At 39.0% G+C, this 15748-nt stretch overlaps 1 protein-coding gene across 1 annotated transcript; it reads right to left on the reverse strand.

Annotated features, from left to right (window-relative positions):
• Positions 1-516: 516 nt before the first annotated feature.
• LOC139721780 (b(0,+)-type amino acid transporter 1-like) lies at positions 517-14805 on the reverse strand. Its single transcript, XM_071633103.1, has 11 exons — positions 14586-14805; positions 13748-13993; positions 10528-10653; positions 8313-8418; positions 7831-7875; positions 6923-7046; positions 6248-6351; positions 4251-4347; positions 3220-3369; positions 1534-1702; positions 517-812 (listed from the first exon to the last, which is right to left on the reverse strand). The coding sequence occupies exons 1-11, from the start codon at positions 14803-14805 to the stop codon at positions 724-726; spliced, it is 1476 nt and encodes a 491-aa protein (XP_071489204.1). The 3' UTR covers positions 517-723.
• Between the last annotated feature and the right edge of the window lie 943 nt (positions 14806-15748).

The following is a 15748-nucleotide window of genomic DNA, read 5'->3' on the forward strand; positions in this document are numbered from 1 at the left end:
GTACAAATTGAACTCTCGATTAGAGAGATACAGAATTCCTCTACAGCAACTCTTAAGATCAATGACGACATTAACATTATGGAAGCGCTTGGGAGAATGGAATGCACAAACACAAGCAAAATAATAAATGGCACCGTCACGTGACCTATCAGCTCATGAGTCACTTTCCAATCTCTTTATGGTATTTCGTCTTCTATCATATCTCGGAGAGATTTGTGAATCCGAGGGTTTTTAATAAATGACGACCACAGACGTGGAGGGAAGATCAAAATATTTTTGTTCACCATCAAATCCACAGGGGGGAGGAGACTGCAGCTTGAGTCAGACCTCTTCCTTGTATCACCAGCCGCAGTAATGGATGTGGCAAACAAAACCAAAGATAAACTCTTCAACCGTAAGTTTCCATCACCACACGCTGGTAGGCGAAGAATTTACAAGTCTTCTCAGCAGGCATCTTTCCACCATCAGCGCCACATGCATACGTCAGCAGCTGCATCCGAAGCTGACGGGATGATGCGCTCCTGGACCCCTGTTCCTTCTCAGAGGTGATACCACTGCTCTTCATGAGGGACGTGGTCTTGATTGCGATGGTTATCCGGATTGGGAGGAGCACGAAGATATCGAAGAAGATTATCATGGTAAAGATGATGATGGCGACGATGATGTTAATGATGATGATGATGATGATGATTTTCACACATGAAGTGATCCCTGTCGGTGACCCTATAACTGGATCTTCTCCTCCTCGTCCTTTTTGTTGTAGGAGGTGGGGACTACGAAAAGGAGCACCTGGAAGAACCGTGTGATGGGATCTGGGAGAGTAGTGGAAGAAGAAGACAACCAAACTATCAATCATCAAAGACGAACTTTGAGAGATATGTGTTGAGTTCGCTCCTATCAATTTGCCTACTTTACGAGGCCACCTGTACCTCCCCTTTCAAAAAACAGAGGGAGTGAGAAAAATATGAGTCTTGTTTTAGGGCATTCAAGGAAAAACGAGTCTTATTTAAGAGTATTCAAGAAAAATTAGTCTTGTACGGGCAGTTCGGCTGCTGTGAGCAAAATCTGGCGTTTGGGTCCGTAGCGAGGTTGAGGACGAGCCGATTTTGTTGTAACACGCCTTTCTCATAGGCACCTCCAAAAGCATATTGATCAGGAATGATCTTCAACAGACAATTAAGATTGGTAGTATCTGGCTTCATCCGTCGATCCACGGTACAACACCCCTCATGATTCGTTTAAGATGAATGGATACTACTACAACAGATATCTGGCACGTGACTATATTGAGGCAAACACAACAACAGTTTGTGCTCGGCGATAAAATCTTGTTTTAATTATTTCAGTGATGAAATAACAACAAAACAAAACAAAAATCTTTCAGCATAACGTCCACTTCCTCGTTATAAGCTCCAGTTGTTCGGAAGCTATGATTTCTCTTAATTCACTATATTCATCGCGAGGACATCGCGAGGAAAACGTAGGGATAAATCAAATGAGGGAAATGAAAAAAAAAAGTGGGTATATACTTACTCATGCACCTCAAGGAGACCTTGTGCCGGACTAATACGAAGTAGACGACGACGCCGGAGAGAATAAAGAGGAAGGCGTAGAGGAACTCGAACACCGGGTCGCTGACGATGGGAGCGAGGATGAGATACAGCGATGCGATGAAGACGAGAATGGGGACGAAGATAGGAACCTGAATGATGGAAGAACGCGGGCACGTTATGACACTGGTATCACTAAGGCTTATACAGTGGAATTCCCGTTATAATGAAGTCCTCGGAACCGGCAGTTTTCTTTCGTTATAACCGAACAAATAAACAATAGAATAATTCGAATGGATGATGTTGTGGCCTGAGTTTTTACTTCGTTGCAACTGGAATTTCGTTATAACCATGTTCGTTATAATGGGAGTGCACTGTACCCTCGTTCAACAGAGATTTCTTCCCATCGGTCACTAATCGGAAGCAAAGTTTGTTGCTTCAGGCCACCACCCGAAGTGTACCGGATCACAGTCTGATGAATCCGACTTGTGGTGGTCGACTATCAGGTCAGTGTCAAGGTCCTCACCGGACCTTGCCTCATCGGATCTTGCCCGGCGTGTTTGACACTGACCCGAGTGGTCGACCAACACGAGTCGGATTTATCAGACTGCCATCCGATACATTTCGGTGGGTGGCCTGAAGCAACAAACTTTGCTTCAGACTAGTGCGACTACTCCGACTATGATTGCGGGTGCGGACGAAACTCAACATTCACGGGAATTTCAACTGCTCAATCAAGTACAATATTGTTTGCTCTGGCGTAGAGCAGGGATTTCGAAAGAGTGTGAACCTTGCTATAGTCGTTCGACGTATGTTAATCTACCCCAAATCAGTATTATTATCATTTTCCTTTTTACGTTCTGTTGTAGCGTATAATCCCATGATCATAAGGGTGGGGAAGTTGGTGTTTGTTTGGGGCTTTTTTGTATTAAATTGGTGCGCAGGCATTACGACGCTGTAAGAACATGTAGGCCTATGTGTTGTTTATATGTTCATAATGCGTGTTTGTCTATATCATGTATTTTGGTATATAATCGTGTAATATTTGTATATTTGGGGGTTTTTTTAATGATTGTTTTATGTGTATATGTGTATGTAGACAAATCTGGAATCTTATACCTATTGACGTCAAATTTAATGATACAGTAAATGGTTTTTTTTTTTTTAAAGAGGCTATATATCACTTGCGAAGTGTTCCCAAACTGCCATTCAAAACTGAATTCATATGAGATTATCACAACGGGGGCGTGCTTATTGATGTAAGCATCTTGCGTTGTAAAATGCATATGTCCGTGTGCGCTTGGGTGTGTACCAATATGTATAATATGTAGGTTATAGAAAGAAAAGACGAACCAGTGCATTTACTATCGCGGGGTAAGTTTCAATAACGCCACATTGCCTTCTCGTTAACCCTTTTTTGTCACGTGTATAACTTTGCATTATCTGCCCCATTGTTACGTCAAATCATTTAGTTTTATTTCTGTTCCATTTCTTTGTTTCATTTTCCATCTGAGAAGATGGCTGGATAGCCCATATCCAGCTGCGCGTGTATCTGTTAATATATTATCCTCACATTTCTATTGTAGGCATGTTATACTGAGTGAAAGTGATAAATCAATAAATGAATTGTATAGTGTGCATGTGTGTCTTTATTTTAGTCCATACAAACCTTAATGGGTCGTTCCCAATCCTTGTGCGTATATCGCATGAGAAGTAGGGAGAATACGGTAAGACCATAGAAGAGCCACACAGCGAAGCTGAAGTAGTTGAGGAGCGAGTCGAAGTTTCCAATGGCTATTAGGGTAGCTGCGATTATAGACTGTAATTAGAATGGAAGGAAACAATATAATTCAACTTTTCCTATTTCCATGTATTTGAATATTCATTACGTCTAAAACATATTAGTGTGATACGCATAAATCTATCCATGTTGAGTATGCATCACAGGTGTACATATTTGTGTATACACGTGTTATACAAAAGCATATTCATGAAAATAAGATACAAACATAATTTAGGTTTATGGATAAGTATGATGCGCTTACAATTGGACATGAATAATGAACATGGTATTGTTATATTCATTTTTACAATGCGCAATCATGCATATATTACAACAGTATAATAATGTCCTAAAAGTATTATCTGCGAATGTGTGATGTACTTAAAATAAGACATTAATGTATCTCTTTTATTCATGCACATGTTCAGCAGACCTCCATCTGTGAACAAGTCAAAAAGAAAATAAAGACCAATCATACACCAAGCATTGAATTTTTCAAAGTTTTGTCATCATTTTGAGGCTGACTTGAATATCTTCCAATCAAGCCAATGGAAGTATGATTTATGTTGCATTTAAGTTTGATGAAGGCTAAGCTTGCAGTAGATATTCATGGCACTAAGCACAATATCTGATTTTGGTCAAAGAATATTGTAAATCTTGAATGTTTCATGAATTTTAAAACTCCTTACCAAGGACATTATAATATATAAGTTCGTTTTGATTCTTGCTCAATTTGATAAAGGTCATCTTTAACCTCAAGCCTCTTGTAAAGTTAACACACTTTGTGATTCTTTTTTTTTTTGTCTACTTGACTACTACAATGGAAGGAAATGAAAAACAAGCAAGCAGTGTGTCGTATAATACTGCATGGTTATAGTCCCAAAGAAAACTGTATCATTCACACCTCCAATACTTACTACAGACATGATGGCGGGCTGTGGAGTGCATCGCTTGGCATGGACCATGCCCAATATTTGAAGCATATGACCTTCTCTTGCTGCGACAAAGGGCAGTCTGTAGGGGAAGATAAACAGACAGAAGAGATATGTTAATAAAGGGAGTGTACAGTACTGGTTGAGGTGAGGATTCATGTTTTGAAAATTCCAAAGTGAGATAATGAGAAACCTCTTATGAAATATGAAAGGGCATGTAATTTTAAGAAGGATTCAACGTTTATTTCATGAAAATCGGTTTTCAAATGGCTGAGATATCCAAAAAAGTGATAGTAATAAAAGGCGACAGGCCACAACTTTATTAGGACCTCTTTGTTCCACCTTGTTTTTGGATATCTCAGCCATTTAAAAACTGATCTTCATCAAATAAACTTTTGATACCCCTTAGAATTGCATGCTCTGTGACATCTCAGAGAGTGGTTTCTGACTATCTCGCAAAGTGTTAAAAGCTAAATTCTCACCTCGACCAGAACTGTACACACCCTTTAAGATCAGACATGAGTGAGAGATTAGTGTAGAGAAAGATTTTGTGAGAGGGAGAGGGATTTAAAGGTCAATAGAGAGGAAGGAATAAAATCGCATTGAATGGCTGGCTGCTTCTTAAAGAGTCATCGTAAAGAGTTTAAGTACCGTCGAGTATAGGGCTCCCCTTAAAACTTCAAGACATAAAGCCGTTGGGAATTCTTCTTGGCTGTAAAACCACTCTCTTTCTCAATGGCTATTGCACCCTTCCAATTTTGGAGATTTTATGCTGCTTTATGCTCGGTACTTAATGCAAAAAGGTCGAGTACAATGTACCAAATTATAACACTTAGTGGTTTATTATAGACTTCAGGATAACACTTTATTATACAGGGCATTGCATACATAGTGTATCGCCATACCTGTTCTTTCAACTCTACACGTTTCGAAAATAATACTCAAGAGTCATGCATACTTATGGTATGATGGATTGTTGTTTGTTTGTCTGTGTTCTTCGTATGGCATATGCTGAGTTGATACTATTTGCTGAGTTGATACTATTTGCTGATAATTAATGCCAGTGACCTACGGGGGGGGGGGGGGGGGGCGGAGGGGGCGGGGGGTCGACATCATTCACCCTTTTTCTGGTGTGGGAATGTTTGGACCACTTCAGCAGGGGTGCAAAAGGGCCTTATCCATAAACTTTAAAACACATATGAGCGACAGGGGACAAAATTATGTGACTTCTCGTAATCGTACTAAAAGTAACACGTCTGGACCAGTGTGACCGTGCATCACAAAACGAACAAAAAGTCGCACCCTTTGATTTTACGTGAATACTCAAAAAAAGGTGAAACGGGTCAACCAAGTCAATATTGGATTTTTCATCCTTTCTCAAAGAACTACCCTTCTTCTATATTATTCGTAAGTTTTGGATCATAAAATGAATAGGAAAGTGCATTTTCAGCACTTTTTTACCTTTTTTTGTAGAGTAGTGAGATCTGGAGGCCCCTGTTCATTTCTTGATAATTCTTAGAACACTCTTCACTTTTATCTCTCGTAACTTTTGAAGAAAAAAAGCTACTGCCTTGAAATTTGACATTAACCATGGACATATTGTGTTGATAGAGGGTGTACAATTTCAGCGTAATCCGTTTATCTCTCCATTGTCGTTGCTCCGGTGGTTTACACCCTGTTTTTTGTCCCATTCATCACACAGCCAGCACGGTTTGGTAAAGATTGAGCGCTTGAATAGACACTGTACTTCAGAGCCTCTTTTCTCGGTTCACACTTTTCCAGAGTGTGTGTTTTCTTTCAATATTTAGATAGGTTAGGAGAGTCCATTTGATTCGAGTTATACATCATTTTAAAGCTTAGAGTCTGCTCTTTCAGAATCTGCCCTTAACTAGAAATCTGCGTCTGGCGACTTTTTGTTTGTTTTGTGATTCAGAGTCACAGTATATAGTGTGAGCTTGAGTGTGCCGCAATATTCATTTTACCTGCCCGCTGTAAATAGACTGGCGTTTGCTGCTCCGAAAGTGGACATGCATACACCCAACGGCACAATCCAGGCGAAAACACCCATAGTCCTTTGGGCAAATGTCTAAAGGAAAAAACAAAAACAAACTCCTCGCATTAACTAGCAGGTCAAACATTCCTTAGCACCACAAGGTTAAGAACAGAATAGGCAAATGAATCATCTGTGAATAATATACCCATTATGACACAAAATAAATATAATACCTTTAAGTAATGAAAGTGGTCACAAAGTACTAAATCAAGAATTCCCTGACATATCGTAACATTGCATTTTTGTTACCTGTTTTCCATCTAATTTTCATATTTTCCAGCGTCAAATTCTTTATGATCAAGTTGCTTTTGTGTAGCATCATGTACTGTCTATGGCTGCTCTACTGGGAAAACACAAATGCAACTTCACATTGATTCTAGCAACTATTATTTTGTTCTGATGATCAAAGACTCTAACTTGCAGCTGCACCTAGCATCAATATCAATATTTCATTGAATGAAGGAGAGGAGGCCATTATACCAGTGCTATCTAACAATGATGCAATATGTTAAAGTTATCAGTGTTTAAATTCCAAAAAAAAAAAAAAAACAGCCTCGGCCACTACCGCTACTACGCCCTCTTGCGACAAGATTTGGGATCTTACCACGGCCACCGCTTTCGATGCCAGCATTTCCGCCGGTGTGATGACAGTGAAGTACGATATATTAACCATCAGGTAGATCATGGTGACAAACGGGATACCGACGATCAGTGAAAGTGGAAGATTCCTGGAATAAAGGGTGACATATTGGTTCGATCTGGCGTTACTTGAGTTAGTTCTTTGTGAGGTCACCAGCAACTGTGCAGATACATGTACTACAAACCGCAAAATATGGTAATGGTTATTGATACATAATGTCATAACGAATTGTCATAAAATTTGAGCACCCCCCCCCCCCCGTATCATAATTGAGCAAAATAAACAAGCAAACAAATACATGAAAAAAAAAGAAAGTGGATGGGGTAGATACACGTTGCCATAAATGAAGCATCTCAGCCTCTCTCCCTCTCTCTATAATGTACTACAGATAATAATACTCACATTAATCTCAATATCTACCATTCCTGCCTCTGCACTAGCCTTTGCAATATGACAGAGGAATTACATAAGTATAAAAGAAACAAAAGCTGTGCAAATACATAGTTATATATAGTTCTAGGGCAAGTACCCCTGAACCCTTTCCCAAATCCTAACCCTAACCCAAACTCTTACCCTAAATCTAACCCTAACCCTAATCTTTACTCTAACCTTATCACTTACCAGTATTTAGGGGCAATTGTCCTCAGGGCTAATTGCACTGATAATCGTTAGGCCATACATTATATGCATATTCGTATATACTATGATTATCATAATTTATCATAATCATAATCATAATTATGATACAACTACAAACGTGCATGACCGAAATTACAAAGAAAAGCTATAGACAGCGGCAGGAAAGCAGACGACGACACACACATGTAACAGACAATACTTCGAATTATTTATCAAATTTTCACATTTCTCACCTTCGAGGATTTTCTAATTCTTCTGTCAGGGCATTGAGAAAACTCCTGTGTACAAAGAGAAATAATAAAAGAGGTAGCACTGAATGACGATCAGTCACGAACACATATCATATAGAATGCAAACTGTACATAACTTAAACAGTGCATATAATGTAAATGCCCTCTAGACAAATGACGAATTAAAAGTACACCTCTCAATCAAACAAACCCATGCCTTGCCACAATGTCGACATTAATGTTTGATAATGACTAAGTGGGACTATCGTGTCGATTAGAATAAAGAGAATTGACTACTCTGTCTCTAACGAATTTATTCTCATTTCTTTCAATAAATCATTCAGACTTTCTTTTTCATAAAAAAACAACAACAAAGTGTCTATTCGTCAAAACTTTGATACAATGTGTCTAGTTGCTTCCTATCAATAAACATTCAAAAATCTATTGAAGATCAAAATTTATTTGTCCCAAAAATGTTGGCATACCATCCTTCATAGGCCCACAGTCCCTGGTAGAATGCAAGGGCGTACGAAAAGACCTCCGGCGTGCTGTCCTTGAAAGATTCCTCCGGGTTCAAGAATTCAGTTTTACCTGAAAGAATAATATAGTAATCATAAGGTAAATAATGATAATCATACAGTGAATAAAAATGGCCCCAAATCACATCCTCTCTCTCAAAGGATATAAACAACATTCCAAACTCTGCCAGTGGCAATAATAAATCTCATAAAAGTGAAAAAGAAGAGACCTCCGGATGATTTTCTGATTTTTACGTTTGAACAACTATACATTAATTTTACCGAGGACAGAGTTTCAGAATTTATTATAAATGGGATGAAAAATAAGAATATTTTCAAAATGTAGTACAAATTTCAGTGAACAAGGATGATGACGTGGCAGAGTCACCATAAGAATGCATGAGTTGGGGCTCAAGGAAGCAGAACAAAAGAAGAAGGCATGCATAGATTATACACAGGTGAACTCGCAAGCAAGCGGTATTGTAATGGAATTACACTGCTACATTTCTGAAATATGTGAGGCTCCTATGTCATCATTCTTGTTCAATGTAATTTGTTTAAGGTTTTTCAAAGCATTGTTTCTCTGCTTATGAACCACAATCAATTCCACAAATCTATACATGGAGTTGTCGATTTGTGTACAACATGATGTGAAATTATGAAAATCGTCTGGAATGCCCCTTTAAAGAAAGTTATACCAGAAATAATGACAGTAGTAATGACAATGATATTAACATCAAACTGCTATTGCAAAATAATTATAATTATGGAAAAAGATGAAAATGACAAAATACTAATATGAATAACAGTGATAACAATAATAACAGAAAGGAAACATTAATTGCATTAAAACTTGAACCTTCTCCAGACGTTAATGTAGCAAAAGTGATTGCTTCTCGCACGCTTCTTTAGAAAGATATTTTTTTTTGTATTTTAATGAATACTAATATGCGGACATAGTACAAATGCATGGTCACACCCATTCGAGGAGTGGGGTGGAGCAGTAAGGTGGCAGGGGGAGAAGGTGGGGAGCCTGGAGCTCATATCAGGGGCATGTCAAGTCCACTAGTATTTTTCGCGTTTGCCAAAAAGCGACATCTCTATTATAATTTTGTTATGCTTGAAATGGGCTTTATTTTTTGGATGAATTTAACAAGTTAGTGTTCTGATATTTACACTTCATATCAGTGTAATGCCATAGACTCGGCTTGTAATTGAGAAAAAAAAATCGTACCGTCTCGTTGTAGTCCTGTTTAGCTTTGATAATGGAAAAATGTGTGTGTGTGTGTGTGTGTGTGTGTGTGTGTGTGTGTGTTTTCTGCCATTTTGAGCCATTGCCATCGTTGCATTTATTTCGAGTGCTGTTAGAAATGGAGCCCGGTTACGGTCTATTAGATGATTAATAGTGCGTGTAGCCTGAAGTTGGCAGATCTCGCAAGCGTTCATACTTGAGAAAATACAGGTGTGTAAATCGTGTGTGGGTGTGTATGGAAATCTACAAGTGTGTACATTTGTAACCATAGATATACGAGGATACTGGTGTGACCATGGTGCTACTATAGAGTAACTCCATGATGGTGTGACGGCGATGGTTATCATATGAAGGTGTGTGTTGGTAGGTGTTCGATTGAGGGAGCTTTTGTGGTCTGAGTGGTAAAGACTCCATACATAGAGGAGGATGAGGAGTAGAGGGAGCATTCGGGTAGGACTTTGCAGGGATGTAGCGCATGGCAGTCGTAACTGAAAATAACTCAGACCACTTTGAATCCAAAAACACTGCAGAATCGTGGAGCTACAATACACAAAACTTATGTTGTAGCTCGTGGTAGAAATGGGTTCTAGGTAACTTGGAAAAGCACCAGTGACAACATTGAAATTTGATACCAACTATACACCAATCATAGGAACATAATCTACACTGACACAAGCACTGTTACACCGAGTCACAGGCGCCAGACCATTATTAGTAGGTTGTTTTAGATTTTCGCGAAGGGGACGTTCAGAGGGGAAAAAAAATGAGCCGAGAACGTCCAACGCACTCGTCGTCTCAAACGTCCGCGCCGCAAATCTACAGCTCCCTAATATAGTCTAGATGACGCCAACGCCAACACCTATCTCACGACAACATTAAACACTTACTGGTACAGAGAACATAGGAACAGGATGAGGCTCGTTCACTCACCTCGACCGATGTTGACGAACCCGATGGCGATGATGACGACACAAAGTAGTGTCTTGGCCACCGTGAATACGATCTGAAGCTGATTGGCCGCCTTGACACTGTAACAGTTGATGAAAGTCAGCGTCACTGTATCAGGGAAGAAGAGAAAAACAAACAAACACACAGATATTTCATCAATTACAATATTTAACTCGTTTAGAAGCGAATGTTTGAGAATCTTTCTCTGAGTTTCGTCCTTCTTTTCTTTAAGGAATCTTCCCACTATTGCCATTAATGCTGATATAAAACATATCATTCTCACATCTTACTGAACATGGTCACAAAGGCAGCAATATGATTCCTTCAGCCTTAGGGCACAACTGCTGTTGATACTGGGGCTTGAAGCCGGGACCTTGCGACCGAGTATCCGCGGTTTTATCCAATGAGAAAAAGCTCTTCATAGTATCTTCACCTTCTTGACCCACATCGCAAGTCCAATCAATATTGGTTTTCAGTGTAACCTCTGTTTTGACAGTGGATCCTACAACCCTGACGACGATCATTCCTACCCTAGTATTGCGTGGTTTTGTGAAGCACCCATTTACACACCGCGTTTACGCATGTGTACAAAATAGAATGTGTTAATTGTTAAAACTTGATTTCTTTCTGCACGCATCTGTGGAGAGTCGACCCGTAGAAATACATTGTTCATAATAAGTCTAAAACACATCTGCTGTACACTATGACTATACTGAGCTTATGATGCGGTATGGTTCCCCCTTCCTGTCCCCTTTTCATTTAGGCCTATTCTCCCTTCAATCATCAACTGTCCTTCTCCCTATATCACTACATGACATACTTCTGCAATTAAAACTACTACTACCACTACTACTACTACTACTACTACTACTACTACTATCACAGGACTAGTTACTAATGCTACCACTAATTATGACTATTACTACGTCATTCATATTGCGGCTGCTTCTATACTACTACTCCTACTTATATTCCTACTTGTTTTATTACTTCTACTACTACTCTTCTACTATTTTCATTCTCATTATATACTTACTTCTTTTTCTATGTTTTCATTCTCCTACTACTCCTGATTTTGTCAAACTTTTTGAATATGAATCAATGCTAATGCTATTTTTCTTCCCTCCTTTTCTTTCATCATGTTGATCTTTTTCTTGTTTGACGGAAGGTGGGTTTTATCAGTTCCATCGTAATGTCTTTGTCCTACCAAGGTCTTTACTGCATTTAAGTCGGCGAGGAATATGTATACACAGTCACGCTTTTATGCTTTCTGATATTGATTTTTGCATGATAGAGTTTGGTTCAATTGTGATCCTGCGCGAAAAACAGGAAGACGTTCTGATGACTATAAAGATAAATTGCAAAGGTATACAGGCTTTGATTGCAGTTCGTAATGGGACAGGAATAGATAGATTTCATCATTTTTTTTCTATTCAATCGTTCATATATTATTCAATAAAAACGTCCAGCAAGCATGTATGATAGTGTTAAAATAAAGTCACAGTTCAATTTTTATATCTGTGGGGATACTCTTGTAAATATTGTGAGTATGAATACTCTCATGTACAGAAAATGGTAATGATTAAAGCTCTACCATGTTACTGTTTTCATGCAATATTTTACAGAGCTGAGACATAATTTGCATTTTTTTACTTGATGATTAATGTCTTGTTAGCACTGTGAATATGTTTTCCTTCCACGGACTGGAATTTATTGCCCAGACTTACGATATTCACATTTCGGTTTTTGATAGAAGCAAATGACTCCATAAAAGCATATCATCAATGTGCTGACATAAATTGAAGGTCGTCTTGACAATAAATGAATACACATCCCCTCAAGGTCATTATTGAGAGATAAAGACCCCAGTATTAAGCCAGGGCATTATAAACGTGGCACTCCCTCCTCTGTTATTTGACATTCATGCATGTTGCACTCCGTCATAGCTAAATAGTTGCACTCCACCGTGTGCTATATATAGCTAAAATATATAATCACGTATGTAGTGTATGTTGCACTCCGCAGTGTGCTTAATAGTAAATAATCACATAATTATGATGCTCTTCCTAGTATGCGATTGTTTAAGAATGTGGCGCTTTTCAAGCTACTGTTTAACAAAATGGTGGCTCAAATAACAAGACTGTCAATAATTACATAATGATATTCAAAAAGAAGGAGGAAAAACTCGGGCACGAGAAATCTTTTTGCGCCTATGCTGCTATTGTCAAACTTTTTTGTTAGAAGAGGACATCGGGCAGCTCATTCTCAGATTTTGGTCACTAAGCGGCTTCTTTCTACAATGGTTTGTAATCACTTAGGTATGGTTAAATCCTGTCACTCATAACTTTGCATTTCTTTATTAATGAATAATTGCATTTATGTTCATCAATTTATTATTGTTTTCTTTATGACATTCAGCGAGTGTGGTCTATTCAAGTGTACAAATCTACTTTCCAAGGGCAAATATATAGTTGTTATAAACACTAAGATAAATTCTTCCATGTTTATGATATGCAGGAAACGGCTTGATTCTCCTAATATCACCTATACAGTGACGTCTGAGAAGCTTTAGTACTGATCTCATGTCATACCAGAGTCGCGCGTAACGTTGATTGCTTCATTTTCTTTACATTTCCTATAAATAGGCTTTTGTATAATCTATATCACCATCAAAATATTGTATCCCAAACTTTCAACCACAATCTAGGTGAGACTCGTGATTTGCACACACCAGAGAAACTAGGCACAGCACTGAAGACCTACAGGCTTTTGTTCTCTTAAAGGCATAATTTACCATTTGCAGATGAAACAAAATTCCAGGCAGCTTTAGTGCTTCAAGTATAGTTCTAAGATGTGAGTTTAATAGGCATAGAGACAACCATTGTAAAAATTTTAACCAGGATAATCAATGATAAGTATTGTTAGATATACAAAATGTGAACAATAGGAATAATAAAATTGTTTCTGGACTAGAACGTCTATACAGTTATGTTTTAATAAGAAACACAGTGATATCTCCCTATATTTTAGGTTTTACTGCAAAATTTTTATATGATAGGATGTTTTGTTATAGAAATGACCTACACATAAGCATCTTATTGTGATAACTCGAAAATTTTTAAAATCACTGCTTCCAAAGGTAAACAGAACATTTAACCGGAACCTCTCTGATAGGTCAAAGGTCATCTACTCTGCGACTCACTCAGAGCTAGCATGCCGAAGATCTTGGCGACCCCGTCGTTCTCCGTGCAGTCGCCCTGCGTGATGTACTCGGCCGTGTACGTGCCCATGATGAGACAGACGATGGCCACCGTGGCGGGCCGGATGATGAGGATGAAGGTCCAGCCAAACAAGAAGGCGGGAAGCTCGCCCAGGCTTTCCAAGAGGTAGGCGTACTCACCCCCCGACTTGGGGATCATCGTGCCCAGCTCGGCGTAGCAGAGCGATCCTGTTCAAGAAGGGGAAAGATCGAATGATATATAGGAAATAAACCAAAACAGTTTATAATACACGGTGAAGTTGATATCAACAAGGCTGACTATTCTAAAGAAAACTTCAAGGATACCCATACTACAAACACCACCTCAAATCTTACAATACCCTATCAGATTTATCCATAACAAGTTAAGCCAAACTGAAATAACTGATACATCATAATAGCAACACATCAATAGCTTGATTTTAAGATCAATTGCAACAGAGATTTCATCTATTACATTCAACTCGTTAAGAAGCAAACGTTTGAGAATCTTTCTCTGAGTTTCTTCCTTCATTTCTTTAAGGAATCCTCTCACTAATGCTATTAATGCTGATATTATATAAAACATACTTTCTCACATCTTACTGAACATGTATGCTTGTTTATTATTTGGGGGGTTTTGACCTGAATAAACATCTGATGTCAGAATCATCATACAAATCTATGACACGAATCACGAGAAAATAAGAGAGAGAGAGAGAGAGAGAGAGAGAGAGAGGGGGGGATACAGAAGGAAAGATGGGGAGTCAGAGCATATCAGTATACGCGATGAATTCCGTACCTCCAAGCCCAAGAAAGCCGCAGAGCAGCCAAATGATGAGACTCATCCCCACGCTCTCCGTCTCCCTAAGGATACCGACCGGCGACACAAAGATGCCCGAACCGATCATCCCGCCGACCACGAAGGCGATCCCGCCCACGATGCCGACTTCGCGTTTGAGCTTGACATCACCGCTGGAGTCGTGGAAGTCAGTGCTGGAAGGCTTCGACTTCAGCGACATGGTTGCCGAACGCTACCGTTTACGTTTTCACACTTGTACGAACGTTTTTTCGATTCTATTAGCGCCTTTGACGCTTAGGTTTATTGTGGATTTTGTCTGACAAATGCCAACGCTGGCTGTTGCAAGCATGCAGTATTGTTAATTTGCTTAAAGTTCTGCAATGTTATTATAGTTCTCTTCAGCTGCGAGATTGATTTTGTCCAAGTGAATACATATAACGTGAATACACACGGTTCTGTAATTCGGTTAAAGAGTTAAACTTTCATTTTTTGTCGAAGAAAGATATACAAGTAAGTCAAGATCTCTCCAATGCCAAAACTTTCAAAAACTTTTTTTTTCACTATGAAATGATAAAAGATTGCCCAAATCTATCACGAAATTATTGTATCGGTATCTCGATCCAGCGTCGTTTCGGAATTGTGTACCGGGCAAAACAGGAAATTTAACCAATCCGAAATTTTATTTCTCAGCGGACAAACATTTCTCGTTGTCTAACTTTGCACGAAATTGAGAACGCGGTTAATTACTGTGTAGTGACGTGAAGCGACGCGTGTTTATGTGGAGGCTTTGCTAGCCCTCCGACAATTTGGGCTTTATCAGCCACAGACAAACCACAACCCCGAGAGAATCCGTTTTGCCTTCAGTGCAATTTCTCAGGTTTGCGCATCTTCACCGATACCCGTTTGTCGTCTTGTCTGTGACCTGTTCGGTAACATGAAAAAAAAGAGAATGAGAGAAAAGATTTAGGAAAATACGAAAATGTACTCTTGACCTTTTTCATCGTACCCAGACTACTAATCAAGGTTCATTATAGAATAATTCCCGGCTAGACACGCTTGCTAATACCTCATTTTTTTCATATGCGAAAACGGTCGCTTACCTCCTGAACTTGACATTTTGGACTACACAATAAACAGATAAGACCGTGATACAAATTGGTTGC

This window comes from Diadema antillarum, unplaced genomic scaffold (genome assembly GCF_040938485.1).
Source record: "Diadema antillarum isolate AM-2024a unplaced genomic scaffold, OU_Dant_1.0 scf00000150, whole genome shotgun sequence".
Taxonomy (NCBI): domain Eukaryota; kingdom Metazoa; phylum Echinodermata; class Echinoidea; order Diadematoida; family Diadematidae; genus Diadema; species Diadema antillarum.

What these genes read in the sequence shown, in the direction of transcription:
- LOC139721780 (XM_071633103.1), bottom strand. Translation starts at nt 14,805, where the DNA reads ATGTCGCTGAAGTCGAAGCCTTCCAGCACTGACTTCCACGACTCCAGC. An exon ending in GAATTAGAAAATCCTCGAAG is followed by an intron (nt 7,047 to 7,830) that starts GTGAGAAATGTG and finishes CCTTTATTCCAG; the next exon opens with GAATCTTCCACTTTCACTGA. An exon ending in CATCGAAAGCGGTGGCCGTG is followed by an intron (nt 6,352 to 6,922) that starts GTAAGATCCCAA and finishes TTTTTCCTTTAG; the next exon opens with ACATTTGCCCAAAGGACTAT.